The sequence below is a fragment of the Hyperolius riggenbachi genome, chromosome 8 (assembly GCF_040937935.1).
Source record: "Hyperolius riggenbachi isolate aHypRig1 chromosome 8, aHypRig1.pri, whole genome shotgun sequence".
Taxonomy (NCBI): domain Eukaryota; kingdom Metazoa; phylum Chordata; class Amphibia; order Anura; family Hyperoliidae; genus Hyperolius; species Hyperolius riggenbachi.
Genome location: NC_090653.1, coordinates 245,366,539 through 245,394,386, shown reverse-complemented (window position 1 = coordinate 245,394,386; position 27,848 = coordinate 245,366,539). Strand labels below are relative to the sequence as shown.

Genomic DNA, 27,848 nt, shown 5'->3' with positions numbered 1-27,848 from the left:
ACTTCCTTCTCCTTTCATGCTTATCTGCAATAAAGCTTGCCGTTTTGATTTGTGGCAAGAAAGAGTATAGCATTAGCATTAAATACAATTGATTTGGAGAAGTAAAGAAATACCAGTACTAAATAATCTTTCTTCTGTGATTGCAGCTCATCCTGCTGGATGAAGGGAACCAGATGTTCTTTAGTGAAGTTGGTAAACAGATGGTGAAAGGACTGATTGTCCACGCTGATAAGGTACAGTAGGTGAGAGGGGATTCTTCACAGAAGTGTTCCAACTGCCACATTGCTTTACTTACACCTAAAAAGATGTACCAAACCTCTTGTGTTCTCTGATTTGACATTTCTCCGATCTGTTTCAGAATCCTAAGGGATTTATTGAGAACTATGAAGAAATGGTTCGTTATGCACTGAGGGAGGAAACATGGCCCACTACTCAGAGAGAGCTGGAAGGACGAGGGGTAAGGAAGGTGCTATAGGCTGACCTGCACTGCCTCTGTAAGGAGAGCTTCTTTCACAGTGGCTGTGCACACATCCATGTAGACAACCTAAATGATCTGTTAGCCCCTTGCGGACCCAACGACTCTGGGCGCTTTAAAACCAGAGCCTTCAGTGCCCTTTTAAGAGCAGCGATTGCTGTGATTGGTTGACAGCAATCACGGGGGGCAGGAGCCAATTAAATTCGCTCCTGACAGATACACGAAAGCTCTGCTGTCAGCGTGACCAACATGTCACCGTAGGGGCGGGAACGGTGAGAGGGAACGGCACGCTCTATGGGGTAATTGAAATCTGGCAGGAATAACAGGACATAAACAGGAAGTAGATTTCAATCATAAAGGTCGTCAAGAAGTTAAGCTGTGTACACACTGAAAGATAGAACGTGTAAATCCACCTATGAACGATTTTTCCGCAATCTATCTTTCATCAGATCTACTCGATGTTATGGGTTGACAGGCGATGCGGTGAACGACCTGATGTAAAACATTCGCCAAGTGTCGTAGAGTTTGGGGGCACATTGTTTAGTAATTGTTCATAGCTCTGTACACTGCTGACTATGAATGATTATCTGCCAATGAATCCGTCATGACGGTTGTTTTAAACGCACATGAATCATTGTAGATCGTTTGTGTAATGCGTTCTTTTTTCCACTGATATCTGCACGATTCATCGTTTGTTTTGCACAATTTTCTTCCCCAGTGTGTATGAGCCTTTATATCCTATCTGCACAAACTGAATTGAGCAGTAGCTGAAATCGCACTTTTTTCCAAAGATTTTATACTGCAAATTATTTTCTAAAGGGAAGTCGTTGATTGAATGTCAGATATTTATTAATAGACAGATTTGTTACTGGCGATTATTACCTAACTAGCTGGTGGGACACGCTAAGCTACGTAGGGCAGGGGTGCATGCACACTTTCGCCACATGCGCTATCCAGTCAGTGCCATGGCCAATCATTGGACATGAGGGGGGGCGTGTGCGGGGCAGACAGACTCAGTGCCGTGGCCAATCAGAGTGTAGTGGGGCAGGAGGAGCTGTGTGTTGGGCGGAAGAACATACAGACACACAGTGGCCAGCTTGGAATTTGTGATTACAGATAAAAACATTCACAGCAGAAAATCAATAGGAATAAGCAATTTGAACAAGTGATTCACCTCTCATGTAATGTTGGACTAATATCTTCATCTCATAGCGCAAGAGTGCTAGGTGTGAATTCTGGCCAGGCTGCTAGCTGCATAGTTGGGAAGCTCTTCAGATGTTTGAGTGATACCTACCAGAACCTAGCGCTGTTCTTGTAGGTTACTCCAAAACTGATCCTAGACCATAACATGAGCCCCACTAAGGGACAGTTGGTGAAGTAATGTGGGAAATGTATTAATATGAAATAATGAGAGCCATATCATCATTCCTTCCAGGTGGTCTGCATGAACTTCTTTGACATAACGATGGATTTTATATTAATGGATGCCTTTGAGGACTTAGAAAATCCGCCAAGCTCTGTGATTGCAGTCTTGCGGAATCGCTGGTTGTCTGACAGCTTTAAAGAAACCGTAAGTAAATGAGTGTCTTGTATCTAAATGTTTTCCATGATCCGCTTAAAAGTCCATTTTCACAACTGATCTAATGCTGCACAATCCATTCTCCATAAGCCCAATACTTGCCTATGAGGGTCCTCAATTTCAGGGTCATGTGACTCCACCATCCACCTGGGCAGCCACGAAGCCAATGCTGAGTATGCACATTATTCCTATATTGTTTCATAATCCAGCTGATGCTTATATTCGTACCGTGTTTATAGATTAGCTGAAAAGTTGCGGCGTTCGATTTGCCCACATCCGGCGGTCTCCTCCTGTGTGTAATGTGTACCCCCAGGCTTAGCTCACCTGTCCAGTGGTGCGCGTCCGCCTGTGTCCCCTGTCTTCCCTTCATTGCATCTGGGTGCCTGTACTGATGTCACGTACATGCGGTCGGGTCACAAATTACAAGTGCAGACGGAGGTGGTAGTATGGTAGATTTCCAAAAGATTTCATGCTGCAGTCTTTTGGAAATCTGTGTGTGGGCAGGCAATAGATCCCTCTCCGATCACATTAAATCAGAGATGGGATGTGTCTCATTGTCGATCTGGTGGCCATCATTAAATGTATGGCCACCTTAAAGAGGAACTCCAGTGAAAATAATTTAATATAAAAAGGTGCTTAATTTTTACAATAATGATGTATACATGATTTAGTCAGAGTTTGCTCATTGTAAAATCTTTCCTCTCCCAGATTCACATTCTGACATGTATTACATGGTGACATTGTTACTGTGGGCAGATTATGTAGCTGTTCTGGCTTTAACAGACAGCTATAAACAGCCATTTCCTGTGTGTGTCATTGTTACATTGTGGCAGTTTGCCCAGAGTACCGTATGGTACCAGAGCCTCTTGTGGGAGGGGTTTCAGCACAAAATCAGTCATACAGCGCCCCCTGATGGTCTGTTTGTGAAAATCATTATATTTTTCATGTAAAAGTGGGTATCAGCTACTGATTGGGATAAAGTTCAATTCTTGGTCTGAGTTTCTTTTTAACTGAGGTAAAATAGTCATCTTGCATGCCAGGTTTCTCCCTAACTTGGAAACATTGTAGTGACTCCAGTCTTCTAGAACAGTGTTTCTCAACATTTTATTGGTATGTACCCCTTTTAAAACCCTGTACTCACCAAGTACCCCTACCATAGTAAACATTATCACAAGTTACCCTTTGACAAATATATTTAATATAAATTTAATCGTAGTATATGATAATTGGTTCGAAACAATTTCCAAGCATTTACCATTGCTTTTAATTAGCTAAAACACTAATTTGGTGTTGTTGAAATAAGACTTATCATTTTCTAAAACTCTAAATTTGTTGTTCTTGGTGAAGTAGAACGCCCGAGTACCCCCTGGAAACATCAGAAGTACCCCCTGGGGTACGTGTACCACATGTTGAGAAACTAGGTGGGCAGCAAAGCCATTTTTAAAAACTTTTTTTTTCTCATGTAGCGAGACAAGGTCTCGCTACATGATAGCCTCCGGCGATCGGAGATCAGGAGATCCCGTTCTAAGAACGGGATCTCCTGGAGGGCTTCCCCCGTCACCATTGCGAAGGGCGGGATGACATCACCGACGCCGTGACGTCAAAGGGGACTCCGATCCACCCTACAGCGCTGCCTGACACTGATTGGCCAGGCAGCGCATGGGGTCTGGGGGGGGGGGGGGGCGGCTGCGGTTCGGCGGGTAGCGGCGGTGATCGGATAGCACACGCAGCTAGCAAAGTGCTAGCTGCGTGTAGCCAAAATAAAAAATATGCAAATCGGCCCAGCGGGGCCTGAGCTCAGCTCGGGCTTACCGCCAGGAAGGTTAAAAGACTGAAGGTGGTTTACCTCGTACAACAGACTGAATTTTGGGAGTAATAAATACTCCAAGGTATTTAAACTTGTCTCACAAACTTCAATATTCACCCTGGGACTCAGAAACGCTCACCTGACAGGTAGCGGGCCGGTGCACTTCTCCAGCAGGTCCACCACTCCTGCTAATCCAAGTTCATGCAATAATGAGAAGAAGGCACTCCACAGGCTTTAAACTTTTGTTTGTTTTATTGGAGCTTAGGCCACATACATGTTACAGTTCACTATAATTCCAAACACAGGGAACTACTATACCGTCTACCCTGCGCTGATTTGGGGAGAGGTCATCATGTTTCCCGCAGCATTATATGTCCCACACATTATTCTTTCCTGTAAAAAAATCACAAAAAGCACTTAAAGTATTCACCTCGTATGATTGCTGAGCAACGTAACATCCAGATAATCAATGCTCACATTTGAGCATTCTGCAGTAAACTTAATGGTTGGATGCATCAAATTCGCATCCTCAACCATGGTTCTGAAGGAGGACTCAGATCCGCGCCACAAAATCAATACGGTGGCTCCGTCATTTGCTAATTTGTTCCTAACTGATATTGAGAACCGCATGTTTATACAGAATCCCCGTTATGAGCAGCAGCTTTACGGATACTTCAGATTTGTGGACGACGTATTGATTTTGAGGCGCGGATCTATTAAAAAGATGTAGTATATCTAAGCCCCGCGGGAGGACTGTTCCCGTTCCAGGGGCGTAGATGTACGTCGATTGCCGCTGTGCCCGCTCCCGTGCCCGTTCCTGCACACGCTTTCTCTCGTTGCCCCCGTTCCCATTCACTGGTTTAAGTGCCTGTGATCAATGACAAATAAAATGTGTGGCTTTTTCCACAGTAGCATGTTTAATTTTAAAATGGCCTAAACTGAGACATAGTGATTTTTTTTTTCTTATTATTCCCGTTAAAATGCATTTAGAATAAAATAATTCTTAGCAAAGTGTACCACTCAAAGAAAGCCTAAAAAATTCATACACATCATCTTTTACAGGCATTGGCGACTGCATGTTGGTCGGTGCTGAAAGCAAAGCGAAGACTTCTAATGGTAAATATTTTCATTTGCAGAAAAAAAATGTTTACATACTTATTTACTTTGTTGTAGCTCTTTTTTATGCTTTTTATATATTATATTTATGCACTTCAATGTACATGCTTTGCTTCTTGTGTAGTGGTTAATATGCTTTTGGAAGTTGGAGTTGCTGGAACATATTTATTTATTTTCATTAGAAGAGACTGGACACTATCAGACTGTCGCTTAAAGTGACACTGGAGCATAAAAAACTTGTGATATAATGAATTGTATGTGTAGTATAGATAATTAATAAAACATTAGTGGCAAAGAAAAGACTCTCATAGTTTTATTTTCAGTTATATAACTTTTTTTTTAAATAACCAGAGCATCATTCTCTAATATTTGCAGTTTACAAATTACCCTCTGCATGTTAAATTATGAAACATAGCAGAACTAATGACCCTTTGAACTTTCTGGCATTAAAACCTTAAAAAACTAAGAAACCGTGAGAGACAAGTTGAGATAAGTTCTTCAGAAAACAGCACTGTAGCCAACCCAAGTTGGTTTGGTGAGCTCAGAGAAGCTCTTTTGCATAGATAACTGAAGTTTCAGTGAATATTAGACTCATCTGTGATGTTCTATTTCTTAGCTGTACTACACATACATATCATTATATCATAAGTTTATTTTCACTTCAGATTCCCTTTAATGACTTTCTGATCAGCATCACCCAGGAGGTGGAAGTTGAGGCTAGGAAATAACAAAATATTGAACTCTTCTGTTAGAGAAGGTGGCTGGTGGGTCCCTAGACACCCACCAGGCCCCAGGCACCTGCCTGGGTTGCCTGGTAAATGAACTTGCTCTGGACATAGGTCTGCTCCCGGAAGCTTTGATTTACTAATACCAGCTTCTGCCTAGAGCGAAGGCCGCTAATGAGCACAGTATGAGAATATTTTGCAGGTTGCTGCTGTCAGTGTGTTGCACAACGGCTCAGTGCCAGAACAGATCAACAGTGCCAGGACAGGTTAATAGTGCACAAGACTGCTCTGAAAAAATCATTTAGAATGCTGAGTAGTGTAGAAACTGCAAACATTAGAGAATGATGCAATGTTATAAAACACTATCTAACTGAAAATAAAAATGAGAATATTTTCTTTGCTACTAATCTTTTTAATTTTTTCGCTTCAGTGTCTCTCTTTAAGAAAGCAAACTTTTGTTTTCCATAGCATTTTAGTAAGAGGGCTTTTTTGGTCCATTGTAGCCCCTCACACACTCCTAGGCGTTCAATCTGTCATTAGTGGTCTAGGATGACTGATTGTCCGGAAAATTGTATCGGTAGTGGCCACTTTAAAGCGGACCTGAACTTCCTCTCTGCTCTAAAAGATAGGCAACAGTATAATAACCTTTAAAGAAAAAAATTTCGATGTTACAGCTGATACAAATCCTGCAATAAATCTGCAGTGTGTCTACTTCCTGCTTTCATGGAAGCAGACATTGCTAATATCCTGAGCTTTTAAATGAGCTTATATGTCTTATCTGCCATGGCAATCAGGAGGCACAGGGGTGAGATCAAACTACAACTTGTGATTAGTCACAGATGAGGGGGAATTAGACAGGCTAAACTCTCTAAATACATACAGGGTGCATTTCTCTGTTTTCCTTTGTCCTTGGGGCGAGGTTAAAGGGGTTCTGTGGTGGTGTCCTGGGGTTAAATACAGACACTTACCTGGGGCTTCTATCAGCCCCCTGTAGCAGTAATGTCCCACGCAGTCCTCCTCCGATCCGCCATTCTCCGCCGCCGGCTCCAGTCCAGCGTGGCACGCTTTCAACTGCGGCTGGGCGCCAATGGCCGCGCGCCTGCTCGCTTCCGCCGGCATCATCAAAAGCTTACTGCGCAGGCGCAGTACGAGAAACCTTTGTACTGCACCTGCGCAGTAAGCTTCCACTGACACGAACGAGAGCCCGCATTATTCGTCTGTCGTCAGACGAATAATTGCCCGGAGCCGGCGGGGGAGAACGGTGGATCGGAGGAGGACGGTGTGGGACATTACTGCTACAGGGGGCTGATAGAAGCCCCAGGTAAGTGTGTTTTTATCCCCAGGACACCCCCACAGAATATAGCCTGATGCCGGAGAAATAGAGTGATAGGGAATGGGAGAGGGGCAGGGGAGTTGGTGACATAGAAGCCAGCATTATCACACACCTGACACAGCACATAGTCACTCCCCCCTGTGCTCTCCTTTGCCCAGCTCTGGGGTGTTAAAAAGCTGCAGTTATTCCTGTAATCTTAAAACCTCGATATACTCATGCAGCAGCTTCAGGGACAGGGAAGGAGAGAGAGAGAGAAAGAGCTCAGCTGAGTGTTTCCTGTAGTGCACAAACAAGGCAGCATTAGGGAAACTGATCTATCATGCAAGCACCAGGAACACAGGCAGTGTGTGGGCTGGAGAAGAGCAGAATCATGTGTGCATATTATGGTCTGAACATACCTCTCCCTGCAGTGTCTCTCCCCCCTTCCCCCGCATAGCTATCTCTTCTCTTCCACAGTCTTCATTGTAGATCGAAATGCCCGGGTTACAGTGCTCAGCCCCGCCCCTCAGTCAGTGTCACATGAAGAAGAGAGGAGGGGAGGGGCGCTCTCTATACACACGCAGCCAGGAAAGACTGGGGACAGCGAGCAGCAGAAAGCTGATTATATACAGCTCATCTGTTCCGCTCGTCTTCCCCAGCAGCCAGCCAGCACTGCAGCCAGCAAAGTGGTGAGTGCAGCATACACAGCGGGGGTAGTGGGCGGCAAGCCAAGCCAGGCAATACACAGACCTGCTCCTTGCGCCCCTCCCACACAGCAGTGAGCTCCGCCCCGAGGCTCCAGCCTCCTGAGCCTATGTGTCGGCCCGGCCCTGGTTGTGTATATCAGTGTTATTCGTCACAGTGTAAATTTGTGCTCTGACGAAGGAACAGTGATGGTCCCAAACATGTTAACTATACGGGTTTTTAACCTGTTTTAATAAAGATTGGACTCTTTTATGCGGAAGCCCTCCCTTTTGCTCACATTGATTTTGGAATTTCAAGCGTAGCTCAACCAAGGCAGAATTGCGGCAGAATTGCTGCCAGTGTGAAAAAGCCCTTACATTTTGTAGGCATGACAAAAAATAATTCTATGGGATACATATCTGATCCAGAGCCATGTATGCTATGTATACGTTTGTAAAATGTATGTATATGTCATTGCTTCTTTATACTTTGCAGGTTCCTGATGGCTTCATATCTCACTTTTACTCCGTATCGGAGCATGTCAGCCCCATATTGGCATTTGGATTTCTTGGTCCGAAAGAGAATTTAACAGATATGTGTAATTTCTTTAAGGTAAATGTCAATGTTTAATTCCTCAGGACACACACCGCTACCACCACCCTCACCCTCCTCCTCCTGTGAAGCATGCAGTGTCAGAGCTCTAACCACTATTAAAGGGAAGATCCGCGCATAGTAGAAAAAACAAACTGCACTTACCAGGGGCTTCTTCCAGCTCCTGGTAGTCGATCGGTGCCCTCGCCGCAGCTCCTCTCCCTCCCGGCGTCCAGCGATGAAGAAGCCGACCTCGCGAGGTCGGCTTCCGGGTCGGCGTCATGTGCGCTCCACGGCGGGGGTCACGTGATGTAAGTGACGTCATCGGGTATCTCAGTGGAGACCCGATGACGTCCATGCACCACGTGACCCGTGCCGTGGAGCGCACAGAAGCTGACCCGGAAGCCAACCTGGCGAGGTCGGCTTCTTCATCGCTGGACGCCGGGAGGGAGAGGAGCTGCGGCGAGGGCACCGATCAACTACCAGGAGCTGGAAGAAGCCCCGGTAAGTGCAGTTTGTTTTTTCTATTATGCGCGAACCTTCCCTTTAATTAGACATACTGCCCCATTTGCAATTCACTTTTTCTCCCGAGTTTTCTACTAGGTGATATTTTCACAAATTGTTAATAAAATACCCTTTACAGGAGACCTGAAGTGAGAGTGACATGTAGGCTGCCATATTTATTTCCTTTTTAAAGGGACTCCGAGCACCTCTCATGGGCATGCCTTTAAGACTCCGACCAGTACTGCAAAGTACTTAAAGATGCATAAGCCTTTCTGTAGCTTGTGCTCTCCTCTTTCATTTGACCATTACACCAAATGGTTTTCATTTGATTTCAATATAAAAATCGCGGCTGCCATCTTGGCTATGTTATAACTTCTGGGTCACCCCTTTCTTCTCTGTTAGAGAAATGCATCACTGAATGAAGCAGGAAGAGGAAGTGACACGCATGGCCATTGCAAGAGGCTCCCCCAGTGGGGTGATAGCACGACTTTGTTGGAAGTCGTCTGGCTTAAAGGCATGCCCATGAGAGGTGCTCTGAGTCCCTTTAAGCAATACCAGTTGCCTGGCAGTCCTGCTGATCCTCTGCCTCTAATACTTTTAGCCATAGACTCTGATTAATCATGCAGCAGATCAGGTGTTTCTGACATTGTCAGATCTGACAAGATTAGCCGCTTGCTTGTTTCTGGTGTGATTCAGACACTGCTGCAGTGAAATAGATCAGCAGGGCTGCCTGGCAACTGGTATTCTTAACTACCTAAAGACCGCCTAACACCAATGGACGTGATCAAGGCGGCAGCCCCAAGATCGCCTAACGCCAATTGGCGTCAAGTCCTGGGGCGGGGATTTGCAGGAAATCGCGGACGCCGATGCGCCGTCAGTCTTCCGCCGCTAGGAGACTGTTAGACAGCGGAACAGCCGTCTTTTATAGCCGTACAGCGCTGCGATCTATGGCAGTGCTGTACTGGGGAGACATGACAGTGATCAGCTGTCATAGGCTGAAGCCTGTGACAGCCGATCACGCTGATTACCTGGCGGAGGGAGGGAGGAGGGATGATAGAATGTGTAATTTACACTCTCTTTAATGCTGTGGATTGATTAAATATGATCATCTTTCAGTCTGAATGATATGATCGAAAAATACAATCATTCCCTAAAAATGGAACTGTGTATTGGCACCTTTACTGTGATACAAACTTGAGATTACTCATTATTGTAACACATTTTGTTTTGTCTTGCAGCATCAGATTGTGCAGTACTTAAAGGACATGTTTGACTTGGATAAAGTGAGGTACACTACAGTGCAGTCACTGGCAGAGGACATTCTCCACCTTTCCCGAAGAAGAAGTGAGATCCTGCTGGGACACATGGGTGTGGACACTCTGCGGGAGTTGAACGGGGAAGTGCCAACAGCAAACAGACCTTCAGAGCTCCATCTCTAAATGTAAAGATGCTATTGCACTCAGACTTTTTTTGAAAAGTTGAACTTTAGAAAACCGAGACTGCTCTGTACAAAAAGACCTCTCGGCATCCAACATGAAATCAACTCAAGAAATCAAGCAGCACAAATATTCAGAGGACAATTCTGGACAGGGCCGCCCGAGGGGATGGAGTCCTGGTCTGGTTCAATTTTTTTCATGGACATGTTACCTCTGTGGAGGGGAATAAAATGTTAGTCCTTGTAAGGTCCCTCGCTTAACTCTGACTTACATTCGAACAATGGTGGACATTTAGCCATGGAACCTTACTCTGCTTTTTTTGGTGGGTTTATACCCTCTTTCACAAAGCCTTCTTTCACCTCCTGTGCTGAGCCAGAATAGCGACGTGAAGGGGGTCTGTGTAGAAATTGTTTTGCACCAGTGTGGGTTAGATCCCACCATCGCCCACAGTGAGCATAGAGTGAGGGATCCTGCAGGCAGTATTAATTCTGCTTCCATGACAGCACCACATTGGTTATTTTTCCCTTCTGATTGTTCCAGGAAGTACAACATACAAAATTCCATGTTTGTCCACACCTTCAGTGTTTGTTTGTTTTTTACCAAGATACAAATGGTAGAGAGTTCCTAGGTTTATTTCTGGTGTCAGAGTTGGATACTGGTGTAGTGCAAGGCAGTTTGGTCTTTCCACATAAGCTGGAGGCGAGGGTGGTGACCAGACACCCTAAAAGAAAAAAACAGAGAGACAACAGGAGCAGTATGTCACAAAAAAGGTGGAAGAAGGGGAATAAGGAGGAATAATACTCTCAAAGGTTGGTTGCAAAGGGGGCAACCAACTTCTGACTAGCAGGTGGAGATGCATAAACCTGACTCCACTCGAGTGCCCAGATGGAACTGGATGCGTTTGTGCTCTTAGTGTAAAACAACCAAGGTCATACAAGTGTCTGAGCTAGAAGAAGCCAGGGTACACCCCTCCAAAGGAGGGTGTGAAGCAAAAATGGGGGAAAGGCTCTTTTCTTTTGCTCACAGCACCCTTTGGCACTTTAATCAGCCTGAGGAAATGGACATAGTCCCACGAAACATGTTGACAGTACATAATAAAATTCACCTATTTTTCCCCCCTTGAATTGTTTTTAACATAGTTTTATTACAACCTGGGCGCCTCTTTCCCGCGTTTGTGGTTTCCACATAAGATTCCATCAGGGTACTTTTTGCATAGAAGATACCCGAGATGAGGTTGTTCGGGAGGGAAAGCATCTGGAACCCCAGGACAAGGCATTTTTGGTCCAGTCAAACCCAAAGCAACTGGTGCATATAACCAGTTCATTTTATCCAAACATGCCTGCTGCAACTTGATCATGAGTCCGTCTTCAATCAGTTTTACCAGATTAAGCCTGGTACACACAGCAGATCGATCCAGTGGATCAATTTCACACTTTGAGATCAAACAGTCAGGAGTGCTGGTACACTCTAAACACTTGTAACATGGCGTTTCTGATCAATTATGTGTTACTCACAGATCTCTATACAGATAAATCAGCCAGCTGCACATGTAAGCTGGTTGATAATCTCACCTGTCCGCTGCACGGTCCCGGTTTTTCTTCTGCCAGCTGCTCCTTCTAGTCCAGTGGTAGGAAACCTATGGCTCGGGAGCCAGATGGGGCTCTTTTGATGGCTACATCTGGCTCACATACAGATCAGTAGGGGGTTGATTCACTAAGCTACACTGCTCAAGCAGCATAAGTAACATTTTCAAAGTAGGCATGCTACTGCTGTAGTGTGCACTACTAAATTACTCGCGATACCCCAAAACGAACAACGGCTGCTCCAATTGTCCCACTCTGGACTCTGTCAGGTCCAGTGACTTTGTAGGAAGCGATCCCCACACTTTGATTGGGCCAATAGGCTGCCTGTCACTTGACAAGCAGCCTACTGGGCCAAAGTGCGGGGATTTCGCCCTACAAATTGAATCAACCCCCAAGTCAGCTAGCTAATTGTACAAGCTGTTAGTCGGTATTTCTCCTGTCTGGCTCTCGGGGAAATTGCTGATGTTGCTGAAACCCAAGAGAAGCGGAAGACATGTTTGACACTGCCACTGCCTGGCAGATCAACTGTATACACATCACCATGGCAACAGGGATGTGAGCCCTACTGTCCCAGTTTGAAACATATTGTATGGCTCTCACGGAATTACATTTTAAAATATGTGGGGTTTATGGCTCTCTCAGCCAAAAAGGTTCCTGACCCCTGTTCTAGTCTCTTTACTCCTGAGTCCCAGGGTGCTTAAGTGATGTAATGCTGTAGAGCAGTGTTCCCCAACCCTGTCCTCGGGGCCCACCAGCAGTGGAGGTTTTGTGACAATCCACAGAGGTACATAATCGGCTCTTGTGAGGCACTAATTACCTCCCCTGTGAATGTTTGTGGTTTTCTGCAAAACCTGTACTGTTGGAGGGCCTTGAGGACAGGGTTGGGGAACTCTACTGTAGAGGACAGACAATAGGGGCACTGTGGCACGCACTTTGTGACCACTGGAGACCTCTAGCATTACCTCACACAGGCACCCGGGAACTTGGTAATGAAGAGAGAAGAGACTGGGTCACACCATGCACAGGTGACAGTAGCTTCATCATTTTATGGAATAAAACATCAGTAGCCATGAGCTCCCACCCCGTCTCTGATCAGCATAAATTTTCCGTGCTCTACAATTGACCAATTGCAACAAAAATCAGTTAATCGGGAACCGGTTTGCGGCTTTGATTCCTTGACGATTCAATCAAATGATCGAATTGGCCGGTTATTGATTTAAAAAATAATTGTTGAGTGTATGGCCAAATTTACTGCCACCTACGATCTTCAAATACCAATAAAATTTCCAAATAAGTCTGCAGCAGAGTTCATTTCTCATCGACAATGACTAGGTCTGTTGTCAATCTGGAGTGAATATTGGTTAGTGTGTAATAGTCCAAATTGACTTGCAGTGAGTCAACAGACAAAACCTAAAAATGTTGTTTTCATTTTCGTACCTTTTTTACTTGGCAGAAAGGGTGTGTCTGTGCTAAAAGGAAATTCAGGACAAGTTGTTGTTTTTTTGGGTGGGGGGAGGGGAGGTGTTAGGGAGTTTCTACACCATCACGTTTAAAGAGAACATGATAGCTGTGAAGATTTTTACTTCCTACATCTACCAAAGTGGTGCTGTCACGGCAGAAGAGCCTATGTAAATTTGCCATGTTATTGTCAGCAATCCTCCATGACAGCACCCAGATAATTCCCTTCAGGGCCGGCACTACCTTAGGGGGTAAACTGGGCAAATGCTTCAGGGCCACTAAGCTCTGCCGGGTTCCCCCAACTTTATATTTGTCCCCAGGGCCCCTGTGTTTGGCAGTGTAGCGACTCACCTGTTCCAGTTGGCGAGCTTCATAGCTCCGTGGACCACTATCTTCATCCTTGCACAGGAGCTTCTCTGTGACCCGGCGCATGCTAATTACATGCAACAAGTCACAGAGGAGAGGCACTCTTGCGAACACGGGGAGTCACTTCTCTGCCAAACATTTTGCAGGGGCCCTGAGGATCAAAATGGAGTAAGGGGGAGACATGAGTGCGGTATCAGGTGAATTTGGCAGCAAGAAAGGGGTTACCTAATGCTGCTTGGGGGAGGGTGGGTTGTCTGTCAGGAAGTCCCCACCCCCAGTTTATTTTGCACAGGGAGCTCATTGCACCTGGAACCGGCCCTGACTCCCTTCCTGTAATTAGTCACGATACGTTGTTTTATGTTTACATGCTGTTCTTTGCATAACCACTGTGGTTGTGTGGTAGAGAAGACCTTTTATTATGATGATTCCTTCCCCAGCTGGTAGATCTAACCTACGGATGCTGTCATGGAAGATTAGGTGAAAATAAATTATTTGTAAATGTAATTTAAGATTTACTGACTATTTGCACATTTAATGTCCACTATGAAGAATTTACACTAATGGAGATCTCATGTCTGTACTTTAAGTAATCTGTATCTATAACAGTTTTAAACAAACCTCAAAGGCGAACAATCAAAGGTTTTAATGCAAATATTTTTTTATGAACATGTTGTCGTCCTGTGCACAATATATCATTGATTACAAGTGAATGTGAATCGACTAAAGGTGTAAAAAGTGCAGTGAGTGTCTGCCTTACTGTGGTGCGCTTGCTGTGGCAGCCACTGACCAACAGAGGGTGCTGTTTTGTTAACAGGGAACAGGATTCTCAATCAAGCAGATAATGAGCCTGTCACCTGTATACAGCTATGCTGAGGAGAATTAAAGTGTACTTGTCATTAGAGCGGCTGAGGCTGCCATCTTGCACCAGTAAACTACTTTGTAACTTTCCAGTCTTTACTCTTCAGTTATTTTGTTAAAGGGATACTGTAGGGGGGTCGGGGGAAAATGAGCTGAACTTACCCGGGGCTTCTAATGGTCCCCCGCAGACATCCTGTGTTGGCGCAGTCACTCCCCAATGTTCCAGCCCCGCCTCCGGTTCACTTCTGGAATTTCTGACTTTAAAGTCAGAAAACTACTGCGCCTGCATTGCCGTGTCCTCGCTCCTGCTGATGTCACCAGGAGTGTACTGCGCAGACACAGACCATACTGGGCCTGCGCTGTGCGCTCTTGATGACATCAGCGGGAGCGAGGACACGGCAACGCAGGCGCAGTGGTTTTCTGACTTTAAAGTCAGAAATTCCAGAAGTGAACCGGAGGTGGGGCCGGAGCATCGGTGAGCGGCTGCGCGGGCACAGGATGTCTGCGGGGGACCATTAGAAGCCCCGGGTAAGTTCAGCTCATTTTCCCCCGACCCCCTACAGTATCCCTTTAAGTTCTGCTACATAGCATAGTGCATGCCATAGGATCTAGGAATGTATATCCTCACACATAGCTGGTTGATGGGCTCTTTTTTTATCCTTAAAGTGGACCCTAATTAAAAATACAAGATTTCAGAAATAAAATCTATTTTCTAAATTATAATAATAAATAGCAGCCTTTTTTCAGCTGCATGATGACAAATATAAAATAATTTACATTTATTGGAGGAACCCCTCCCTTCCTTTCATATTGCCGGGACAGAATCCGGCAAAAGTAGATGGTGTCCGGCAAAGGAGGAATTGCTAATGGCTGCCCTCTGTGAGGGTGAAAAGCATGCACTGAAATGCTCATAGGCTTGAAGGAGTGTTTATTTATCTTTGTATGTGTCAGAGTGGTGCAACTATATATTTTTAATTAAAAAAATGTTTGGAACATGAAGCTGTAAACTAAAAAAAAAAAAAACCAGCATCACTTACCTGGGGCTTCCCCAAGCCCCCAGCAGCCATCCTCTCCTGCGCCGGACATGCACGATCCTCCGTTCTGTCGCCACCAGCTAGTTCTGTTACCATCGACTTATAAATCGACGGCAATTGTGGCCCGGGCTACGCAAAGCTTTCTTCGCGTTCTAGTCCACAATAACAATAACATCCTGGAACGCAGGACGCTATTGCAGGAACCCAGGATTCCATTGCAGAAACACTGGACGCCATTGCAGGAACGCAGGACGCTATTGCAGGAACGTTGGACCTTATTGCAGGCTGGAACACAAAGCTTTGCATAGCCCGGGGCGCCCAGGCGCACTTGCCGGTAACAAAACTAGCTGGTGGCGACAGAACGGAGGATCGTGCAGGACCGGCACGGGACAGGACGGCTGCTGGGGGCTTGGGGAAGTCCCAGGTAAGTAAAACTGTTTGTTTTTTCAGCTTTACAGTTCCACTTTAAAAAGGAACTGTAGCAAAAAAGGAGGAAAAAAATCTATACATTGCAAAGTGAGAAGTTAAAAAATAGAAGAGAGATAAAGAAATTATTGATATTCACCATATAATTTGTTTATATTGTTTGATCCACATTCAGCCTACAGGGCATCATCTTAACTACTGGCAGACATGAAAAAAACTACACAGCACCAACTGCCATTATCTTAACCACACCACTAAACAATGTGATAGGCTAAAAGGTTGTTTTTCTATACATATGCACAGAGGGAGATACAGGTTGCTTGGCAGTTGGAAACAGCCATTATTTCCCACAATGCAACGAGACTCCCACAGTATGGCAGCAGGATCTAGATCCTGCCGTCACTGTGGGAGGGGTTTTAGCACAATATCAGCCATACAGAGCCCCCTGATTATCTGTTTGAGAAGAGGTAAAGATTTCCTATAAGTAAAGGGGTATCAGCTACTGATTGGGATGCAGTTCAATTCTTGGTTACAGCTCCTATTTAACCGCTTAAAGAGAACCCGAGGTGTGTTTAAAGAATGTTATCTGCATACAGAGGCTGGATCTGCCTATACAGCCCAGCCTCTGTTGCTATCCCAAACCCCACTAAGGTCCCCCTGCACTCTGCAATCCCTCATAAATCACAGCCATGCTGTGAGGCTGTGTTTACATCTGTAGTGTCAGTCTCAGCTGCTCCCCCGCCTCCTGCATAGCTCCGGTCCCTGCCCCCATCCCTTCCCTCCAATCAGCAGGGAGGGAACGGATGCAGGCGGGGACTGGAGTTCTGCAGGAGGCGGGGAGAGCAGCAGACTGACACTATAGAGATAAACAGCCAGCTCTGACAAGCTGTTTGTCAGCAGCACGGCTGTGATTTATGAGGGATTGCAGAGTGCAGGGGGACCTTAGGGGGGTTTGGGATAGCAACAGAGGCTAGGCTGTATAGGCAGATCCAGCCTCTGTATGCAGATAATATTCTTCAAACTCACCTCGGGTTCTCTTTAAGTGGTTTAAGACTGATTATCCACGGCCTGCAGGACTTCAGTTGCTGCTTAGGGACATAGACAATTGTCTTTTACGGCGGATAGCTGCTCACCCCTGTGCAGGTACTCCTCGCCACCCATTAGAGGGGAGATCAATGAATGGGAATGCAGTTCCCATTCATTGATCTCAGTCCCCGTGTTAATGATTGCCAGCATCAATGAGATGCCCTTGGTCATTGTAATACTGAAAGTTGCACAGCCACACATAACTTCCCTCTGGTAGCCCGGAGATCAATGAATAGGAAACATTGTTCCCTTTCAATGATCTAAGTCTCTGGCAGAAAAAAACAACAGCTTCTCATCAGAGGCCGCAGTCTTTCTGACATAAAAAAGAAAGTTTCCCGTCCTCTATATGCTTCCTGGAAGCAATCAGTACGCTTCCAGTGCTAAAAAAATCCCACTGTGGCCATCTTGTGGCTAAATAGTAAAACTACATCTACATACAGTTTTTAATAAAATAAACCCACATTATTACATTTAACATTAACTGTTAAGCTCCCACACAAGGTATGCCTAAAAATAAGAACTATTTTTTTCAGATTTTTCCCGGTAAAATACATTTAGAATAAAAATAATTCTTAGCAAAATGTACCCCCAAAAGAAAGCCTAATTGGTGGTGAAAAAAAAAACAAGACAAACCGTATTTTTTGGACTATAAGACACCCCTGACCATAAGACCTAGGTTTAGAGGACAAAATCAGGGGAAACAAATGTATACTAAACCTGGTGCATCCATGCTGAAGGGGGCATCTTGTGTATTATGCCCTCTTGTGTCTCCCTGTGTCCTCCTTTGTCCCCCTTGTATCCCCCATGTGTCCACCTGTGTCCTCCTCTATCCCCCTTTGTGTTGTCCTCTGTCCCTTTGTGTCCCCCTGTGACGTCTTCTGGAATCTGCATGGGTACAGTACAGGGAATCCCTGACATTGCGGTGGGTTGGAGGTTCGTATTGGCAGGTGTTCACAAGTCAGGAACTCCCTGCATTTGGACTATAAGATGCAGTGACTTTTTTCCCCCACTTTTGGGGGAGAAAAAGCGAGTCTTATACTCCAAAGAATACAGTAGATCACTTTGTACTGATAAGTAGTAATAAAGTTATAGGCGAATGAATGGTAGGAGCGCTAACAGGTGAAAATTGCTGTAGTCACAAGGGGAAAAAACCCTCAGTGGTGAAATGGTTAAAGGAAATGTTGAGTAAATAATTTTCACAAGATTATCTTACCTAGGGCTTCTTCTAGTCCCCTGCAGTCCTCTTGGTCCCTCGCCATAATTCCGCGTGCTGTTCCCTTCAGCTGCTGTACCAAAAGCTGCATGCGTGGCCCCGGGCCGCACACTTCCTCCTTCGCACTTCAGTTTCCAGGAGCGGTTTGTGCTTGCGCAGTTCACAAAAATTGCAACTGGACTTGTGGCAAATGTTTCCTACAAGGGAGCGCGGTCAAGGAGGTGTATGCCCATGACTGCTGCACTCATCTTGCTTCAGACTTGGACTTCTGGGTCCCACCCCCTGCTATAAGAGTGCATGAAGGAGGGCGGCACTGCGTCATTCACCAGAGAATGGGAAGAACTGCAGGCCATATTGTAATAGATAAGTTGTTTAGATTGAATAAATTAGTGTGCGGTTCTGAGGGCAGGTGGAGCATGTGAATAATGAGCTATAGGTTTATGAGGTGTAAGGAGAGGAAGAGCGAGATAAATAGCTGAGAAGTAAAGAACAAGTCAGAACACTAAAAGAAATAAAGTAAGAGTCATGGAGAGAGGCAAGAAATAGAGCGATAGTGATTGGAGTAGGCGAGAGTGTCAGAGATGTAAGAGAGACATTGTTGAGGAATAATATGTAAAGGAATTGAGAGTCCGATGAAGGGTAGAACAGCAATAGAGAGAGTGTGACAGACAAGTGGCGAGTGGTGTAATAACAGCGCAGGAGATTTGGGCGGAGCCGGCACCACCATTGACCATAGTAGGAATTAGGGCTATAGGGACGCACACAAAGTAACTTCGGCGCTATCAGAAGACGAAGCTGAAGTTACTTTGAAAACTGGATAGCTGGAAGCCGAATAACATCATTCCCCACTATCCACAAGGACCTGGAGGGGAAATAGTATTTAACGCCGCCGGGACTTGTGCAGCAGCAGGAAAAGCCATATACCGGCTCTATCCTGCGCCCAAGTCTCCCGGCGGCGAGATCACAGGGACATGACAAGGGGTAGGGAGGTGAGACATGGACAAGGGTATGGAGGCGAGAGGTGGAGTGGGGACGATAAGGGGGTAGGGAGGTGAGAGCTGGAGAGTGACAGTAGAGAGGTGAAAGATGGAGATAGATGAACAAGGGGTAGAGAGGCAAGAGCTGGAGAAAGACAGACAAGAGATAGGGAGGTAAGAGCTGGAGAGGGACAGGCAAGGGGAAGAGAGGTGAGAAACTGACAAAGGGGTAAGGTGGAGAGTGACGGATGAGACAGAGAGGTGGAGAGCGAAACAGACAAGGGGTGATGAGACATTCAGTGAAGAATATACATCCAGATGGGTTTCCAGATACTATATGCTCTCCATTATTTTTCACTAACAGCAGGAAAACTAGGTGTTACCATATTTTGGCAGTGTTGAGAAAGGGACAGGTATTAACCTCCCTGGCGGTTTATTTATTTTGCCAGGGAGGCTGCGGGAGGGTTTTTTTTAAATCAAAAAAAAAATATGAAAGCCCACTAGAGGGCGCTCCGGAAGCGTACTTTCGATCGCCTCCGGCAATCGAAAGTAACAAGATAGGCCGCAATGAGCGGCCTATCTTGTTTCGCTTTCCTCGTCGCCATGGCGACGAGCGGAGTGACGTCATGGACGTCAGTCGACGTCCTGACGTCAGAGCCGCCCGATCCAGCCCCTAGCGCCGGCCGGAACTGTTTGTTCAGGCTGCGCTGGGCTCGGGCGGCTGGGGGGACCCTCTTTCGCCGCTGCACGCGGCGTATCGCCGCGGAGCGGCGGCGATCGGGCAGCACACGCGGCTGGCAAAGTGCCGGCTGCGTGTGCTGCTTTTTTCAGAACTCAAATCGGCCCAGCAGGGCCTGAGCGGCGACCTCCGGCGGCATACCCCGAGCTCAGCTCGGGATTACCGCCAAGGAGGTTAAAGTACAAAAACATTTCAAGGAGTCTAACTCAGCTGCTTTTTGCCTTTGTAATCTCATTACTGGTATTTAGGAGCCTTTTGGCAGAAAATGTCTGCTTACATATAACAATAGTAAACACAGCAAAGGCCTGGTGCACACCAGAGGAGTTTTTCTGAGCGTTTTGAGTTTTTAAATCTGCTGCTAATGTTATCCTATGTGTCTGTGCACACTGGAGCAATGAGGTTTTGTAAAAAACCCCATAGCATTACATTGGGAAGAGGTTTTGAAACCTCTAAAAGCTCTTCCCAATGTAATGCTATGGGATTTTTTTTACAAAACCTCATTGCTCCAGTGTGCACAGACACATAGGATAACATTAGCAGCAGATTTAAAAACTCAAAACGCTCAGAAAAACTCCTCTGGTGTGTTTCAGGCCAAAGAGATAAATGTCTCAGAAGTGTTTTTTTTTTATGATGATGGAAAAGAAGGAACAATTCCATGCAAGTAATGCTACAAGCAGCTTCAGAATGTAACAGCTGTTTCTGTAGATTTACTGGATCTGTTATTGAGGGAATATGCACGGTTATGTTGCATAAACCTTTTAGCCGCCCTCTTTATTTTATAGCTTTGTATGTTGATATGCATATTATTTGCATCCAGGACAATTAAGGTGGTTTATGACTTTCTTTTTTATTAAGACTGCTGCCCAACTCAACCAATTAAAGGGAAGCTAAACTGAGAAGGATATGGATAATACCAGTTGCCTGACTCTCCTGCTGATCCTGTGTCTCTAAACCTTTTAGCCACAGCCCCTCAGCAAGCATGCAGATTGGGTTTAGCTGCATGCTTGTTTCAGGTGTAAAGAGATGGACTAGTCCAAAACCTGTCACTTCTGTCAGATTTCTACTACCTACTGTAAGTGACAGCAACATAGGAGAAAAGTAATGTATGGCTCATTTTACTCTGGAAAAAAAACATACTTCTTATTTGTCTGTGTTTGCACACATCTTAATTTTTAAATTTTTGTCACCATAGTGCCCTTTTAAAGGACAACTGAAGTGAGAGCGAGGGATATAAAGGCTGCCATATTTATTTCCTTTTAAGCAATACCAGTTGCCTGGCGCCCTGCTGATCCTCTGCCTCTAATACTTTTAACCATAGACCCTGAACAAGCATGCAGCAGATAAGCTGTTTCTGACTTTGTCAGATCTGACAATATTATCTGCAAGCTTGTTTCAGGTGTGATTCAGTCACTACTACAGCCAAATAGACCAGCAGAGCTGCCAGGCAACTGGTATTGTTTGAAAAGAAATAAATATGTCAGCTTCCATTTATCTCTCACTTCAGTTGCCCTTTAGGCCTCTTTCACAGTGCGACGTTAAAGTCGCACGTTAGAAAATGTTCCAACGCAGACTAACGCACAGCAATACAAAGTCTGTGTGACATTCACAGTGCACACGTTGCGTTGTGTGTAACGTGTAGCAATATTTAGAAAGTGCTGCTTGCTGTGCGTTTAGCAATACATTTGCTGCGTTGTGTGTTGCACATGCTCAGTAATGTTTTTTTGAAATGTAACGCATGCGCCGTTTTCGCTCCATCAGTATGCGGCAAAAACGGCGCACCAAGAGACACATAACATAGTACAAAATAATGTCCAATTTTATAACCTACATGCGTTGCGTTAGGGGCACGTCGCATCAAACGCAATGTCTTAGTGTGAAAGAGCCCTTAAGGTTCCCTTTAAGTTTTATAGGTCTACACATATTACAATCGGATTGTACAATCTGTTGGATTCAAATGCAATAAAGTCTTGATGTGCATTACCTCACACAAGATCCTGTGTGATCCTGAAAATTTGATGAGGTTTTTTACAAGTAAAGTTGTGTGAACATGCACCAATGTTGTCACCTACAGGGTATAGTCAGGAACCAAGAAAATCCTGCAAATAGTCCAAAAAATTAAAATATGAGACACTTTTCTTTGCTACTAATGTTCTATTAATTATCAGTACTACACATACAAATCATTACATCAAAATTTTTCTTTCACTTCAGTGTCGCTTTGAGGAACTGTAAGGAGATTAAAATGTTTTGCTAAAACAAAGGAAAACAGAATGTGTTATGAGGAAAAGAAGACCAGATAAGCAAAAGATACACGAAAAAATCATATTATCCTGTCAGTGGTGTATAGAAAAAAAATGCCTCAAGTAGTGTGGAAGGAATCATGTTTACTGCTGGTACACAGAGCTAAAGTTATTGTTTTTGTTTAATTCCCTTAGTTGAAGACAATACCCCTTTTTTTCTTATATAGATCTGCTCCATTAATCATTGCTGTTCCCATCTCTCCAAAGCTATCTATGATGCTTTTGACGCTTTGTCTACATCCGGTGCCCATATTGTCCATGGATGCTGCTAGCTGCAATTAACATTATCGGTTATGTCAGTGCCCAAATTTATAGTGGATGCAGGCTGCCAAATTTCACGCTTCCGGGTATTGATGCCTAAATTAGGTGTAACCAATATCCAGGAACCAAAAACTCCCTACAAATGGTTACCACCATAAATTAAGCAATTAGAAGAACATTATTAATAATTCCACAGTAAATACATTTTGACAGAGAGTCCACAACAAAATGTTAAAATCAACATACTGTTGTAACTTTTCCTTATTGACTCTCCTTACCAAATTTTGATTATTGAGGAATTATTGATTAACAAAGATTTCCTGATTGCTTAATTTATGGTGGTGTGGACTAGAGATGGCCCGAACCTCCGATTTTAGGTTCGTGAACCGTAGCCAAACGTTCGATTCGCGTGAACTTTCGCAATTTGCAATAGACTTCAATGGGGAGGCGAACTTTGAAAAATAGAAACATTTATGCTGGCCACAAAAGTGATGGAAAAGATGTTTCAAGGGGTCTATAACCTGGAGGCGGGCATGGCGGAGTGGGATAGATGCCAAAAGTCCTGGGGAAAAATCTGGATTTGACGCAAAGCAGCGTTTTAAGGGCAGAATTCACACTGAATGCTAAATTGCAGGCCTAAAGTGCTTTAAAACATCTTGCATGTGTATACATCAATCAGGTAGTGTAATTAGAGTACTGCTTCACACTGACGCACCAAACTCGCCGTTTAACGCACCGCAAACAGCTGTTTGTGTAGTGACGGCCGTGCTGGACTGGTGTGCACCATGGCCAGTGTGCAGGCCGTAGCGGTTTTCCAGCCCATATCTTCGCCGGGCTGTGGTAGCTCAATGATAGAACAACAGTGACTGTCCAGCCGATCAAATTTGGTCTGTCCACAATGAAGCAACGACCTTATTATCTTGGGTGTGCCATCCCCCCCTCCCCCTCCGAGACACTCCTACAGCCGTCGGTCACTGCTTCATTGTGATACGCAAGCCCCTTCACCGCGGCAAGTTAATGATCACGAAGGAGAATTGGCACATGTACATGCCTTTTGTTTTGTTGCAGCTGCAGTGCAGCCAGAAAAATTAGACAGGCATGTACACGCACCAGAAAAATTATTATAGCAATTCAGGAATTCACCTGGAGTCCTGGACCCTGTTGGTGGTGGCGGAGAAGGCAGTCAAGCGGCCTGCGGGCAGAGGTGCTGTGTGGGGAGCGACTTAGTCTTGGGGCAGGCAGTCACACGGCGTGTAGGCAGAGATGCTGTGTGTGGGGACTGACTTAGTCTTCGGGCGGGCAGTAGCCTTTCAGGATCCATGCCTCATTCATTTGGTACTGAACACTTCTGTGACTTAGGCGACTTTTCTTCTCAGTGACAATGCCTCCAGCTGCACTGAAGGTCCTTTCTGACAGGACGCTTGAGGCAGGGCAAGACAGAAATTGGATGGCAAATTGGGACAGCTCTGGCCACAGGTCAAGCCTGCGCACCCAGTAGTCCAAGGGTTCATCGCTGCTCACTGTGTCTACATCTACACTTAAGGCCATCCAAAGGGAAAAGATTGCGCTCCAAATGGAAAACCACTTAACCAGGGGCTCGCAGCACAAACAAAGTCACCAATCTTTGATACACCAATGTTAATCAAACACACCGCGCTCTTCAATCCCGTGACCCCCACTACAGAGGCACACAGATTAACCCTGGAATATAATAGGAAAACCGCACATAGTGCTGAATAATTTTTTGTAAAAAGGACTCTTTTCACCACTCCTTGCACTCCACCGGGACGTGCCCACCAATGGGATTGCCAATCGTACACGCCCCTCTGGGTATGCACCCACCATCAGAATACTTGTACTTTAGCTCATCAGTACTTGAAGTACTTCTCCATGTGTGTCCATCCAGTCCCGCAAACATAGGTCCAGATCATGTTCCAGTAAAAAATACTATTTATTATAAAAAAAATCCCCATAAAAACATACAGGCTAAAAGAATTTTCATGCGCAGGGAGATCAGCATACAATAAAGCAATACATAAATATACACATGCTAATTCCCATATTACTATAATGGTATACATCACCAAAACCATTACATGTGTAACACACTATATAGTCAGATTTATACATTACTGCCATTGTGCGATATGTGCACTCACCATTATTATACCATTAATTGTGTGCCACACTGTGTAGTCAAATGTATACATTACTGCCAATGGTGCAATCTGTGCACTCACCATAATTATACCGCATACTATTATACCCCATATCTTTGTTAAATTAACCAGTGCTAATTATTCCTTGTGTAATCCTAATACTCCTCATACCGTGCATACTATGCATGTCACTAACTTTTATATATATCCCTCAGTGTTTATTACACACCGTAGTGAGCAACCATACCTCAATAAACCTTCCCTCTCCCATATCATGCCTGGCAAGCCGTACCCTAGCTACGCCTTGCTTCACACTACTCCCCTATCCCATACCATTACCTAGCGAGCTATCCTTTAGCAACGTCGTGCTTCACATTATTCACCTGATAATCCCTAATTAGTGATAAAACTCCCATAAACCCAACCAATACCTCCACCACTGATATACATATTATATGTACATATAAAATATAACCGAAACCCCCTCATTAAGATCTTGGTGGTAGGGATCTTAATGAGGGGGTTTCGGTTATATTTTATATGTACATATATGTACATATAATATGTATATCAGGGTGGTATCTTCCGATATTGTTGTACACAGCAGCCGCCACGTGGCCTCCGTCTTCTTTCCATCGTCATCTTCTGACTGGAGACATTGGCTACCTGTTGCTTTACAGCTTCGGGTCCTCTGTCTGCGTGACCCATGTCTTCTTCTGCAGAAAAAGATGCCCAAGGAGAAGAGGGATATGTGGACAAGCCGGATGGAGAAAGGAACGCAGCACTGGATGGGTAAGAGTCGCTCTCTGCGCATCTCGGAACTTTTTTTTTAAACCTTCGGACCATAAGATGCACCCATTTTTTCCCTCAAGTTTTGGGGGAAGAAAAAGTGCGTCTCAGTGTCCGAAAAACACGGTATATCAGCTTCACCCGGCTCATTTTCCTTGTACCCTTATTTCATGCACTCACCATGAAGAAGTAGCCAGGGATAGAAAATACCGCCAGTTTTAAAAACAGAGTGCTTAGCTGTAGAAGAATAACTCTAACAGAAAAAGGTAATATTTGGTCGGTCTGCTCGCTAAGCCATCAAGTAATATATTCCAGACATGCCAGCAGCAATTTCATCTAACATGTAAATGAGAAATGAGTTCTTACAGATTATATGTCTACCAATTTCCTAATCTACATATTGTTGAAAGTTGAGTGTCTTGGCTTTCATTTGCTTTAGGTCCTGCATTTCAACGATATGTAGATTTTCAAAAAGGCGTAAGTATCATTTAAATACTTACTGCACCAGGTGCAGTATAATCACGCCCTGGGAAACTTCACCTAAAGTCCCAGGGCCGTGAAAGTTAGTCAATGGGAGCAGGCGGCTACCGTTACCGTAGTTCCCATTCATAAATCCAAGTCCCCGAATCAATGAACGCTGGCATCTATTAGATCCCTGCGTTATTGTATCTTCCGGCTGTTACACTGCCATGCATTATTTCTGATTCACGTCCTTGCGTACGCGAATCGGAAATAATGACTGAGGACATCTTGTGGCCAAATAGTAAAACCACATCACACCACATTTTATTTAATAAAAATACCTACACTTACTCCTAAAATTAACAATTTCCCTCCCACACTCCCCCATAGTACCCAAACAGTATATATATATATATATATATATATATATATATATATATATATATATATATATATATATATATATAGTTGCCTTAGGGACTGAACTTTTTAAATAGGTATGTCAAGGGGGTATATTACTGTAATTTTTTATTTGCTGGCTTATAAATAGCTATGGACGCAAAACTGAAAAAATGCATCTTTATTTCCAAATAAAATATTGGCGCCATACATTGTACTAAGGAAAAATTTTAAACATTGCCGTAACCGGGACAAATGGGCAAATAAAATGTGTGGGTTTTATAAAAAGTAGAACGTTATATTTTAACACTATAATGGCCGAAAACTGAGAAATAATTAATGTTTTCCATTTTTTTCTTATTATTGCAATTAAAACGTGTTCAGAATAAAATAATTCTTAGCATAATGTACCTCCCAAAGAAAGCCTAATTGGTGGCGGAAAAAAAAACAAGATATAGATCAGATTTTGCTACTGTGATCATTTTGAAGATGTAGATCATGTTGTTGTGATAAGTTGTGATTAAGTTATTGGCGAAAGAAAGGGCGGAGCGCTGACATCTGAAAATTGCTCTGGTCCTAAAGGGGTAAAACCCCTTAGTGGTCAAGTGGTTAAACAGGGTGCAGTCAAGTTCGGTAAACGGTATAATACGTCAGTACCGAGAAATATTTGTTATTCATACCAAGGAACCAGTCTTTCTACTATACAGCTTACTTTCAATTTCCATTCTTTGAAAAGGAACTGGAAGTTAGTGCATTTATCTCTACTGCATCCCATAAGTGGACACAGCTGCACCATGGATCCTGTAGTAGAGGCTTTGTTATATCTCTTGCTGCTTTTCCTCTTCATGTTTGTCATGAAGGTCACATGTCGAGTTATTTTTGACTGGATCGCTGACAATAAGTTGTTGTTTTTTCTCATCGTTTTATGTGTTTTCTTATATTTCCAAGATATGGAACGCTGCAATCTGGACAAATCAATCAACCGCACAGGTAACAGCATCTGGGAAAGGAGGCAGCACATTTATTCTACCACAGTAGGGATTTTATTTTGCTTGTCATTTTTAACATAACAATGTGTTTACTTTATCCTTGAACTCTAGGTCTATATAGTAAAATTTACCAGTAATGAGATAAATACAGTAGATACCTGTCCTTTTGGAGGGACAGTCCCTCTTTGGGAACCAAATCTCTCTGTCCCTCTTCCTTCCTTATCTGTCCCTTTTCCAAAACTGAAGTACAGATCTGTGTGAACATATGTATTTTCCAAATGAAAAATGTGTTTAACTTACTCTAAACTTTATTTCCATAATTTAAATTGATATACCGTATTTGCTGCAGTGTAAGATGCTCTGGAATATAAGACACACCTAAGTTTAGAAGGCAAAAACCAGGGAAAAATATATACTGTATATACTAAACCTGGTGCGTCCATGGTGCAGGGGCGTCTTGTACATGCTCTCCCTCAAATCTTGTCCTCCTGTCTCCCTAATGTGTCCTCCTGTGTTCCTT

The 27,848-nt window shown here is 44.3% G+C and overlaps 2 protein-coding genes across 2 annotated transcripts in view; both read left to right on the top strand.

Annotated features, from left to right (window-relative positions):
- MIGA2 (mitoguardin 2) overlaps positions 1–14,583 on the top strand; it is a 58,105-nt gene extending 43,522 nt beyond the window's left edge. The window contains exons 11-16 of the mRNA XM_068248497.1: positions 147–233; positions 359–457; positions 1,911–2,045; positions 4,924–4,977; positions 8,194–8,310; positions 10,032–14,583. Coding sequence (XP_068104598.1) covers positions 147–233; positions 359–457; positions 1,911–2,045; positions 4,924–4,977; positions 8,194–8,310; positions 10,032–10,232 — 693 coding nt within the window. The 3' untranslated portion in view covers positions 10,233–14,583. The remainder of the gene's footprint in view (positions 1–146; positions 234–358; positions 458–1,910; positions 2,046–4,923; positions 4,978–8,193; positions 8,311–10,031) is intronic.
- A 4,756-nt stretch (positions 14,584–19,339) lies between these two features.
- Positions 19,340–27,848, top strand: part of LOC137527447 (torsin-1A-like) — a 40,856-nt gene continuing 32,347 nt past the window's right edge. The window contains exons 1-3 of the mRNA XM_068247962.1: positions 19,340–19,404; positions 25,264–25,481; positions 27,288–27,329. Coding sequence (XP_068104063.1) covers positions 19,340–19,404; positions 25,264–25,481; positions 27,288–27,329 — 325 coding nt within the window. The remainder of the gene's footprint in view (positions 19,405–25,263; positions 25,482–27,287; positions 27,330–27,848) is intronic.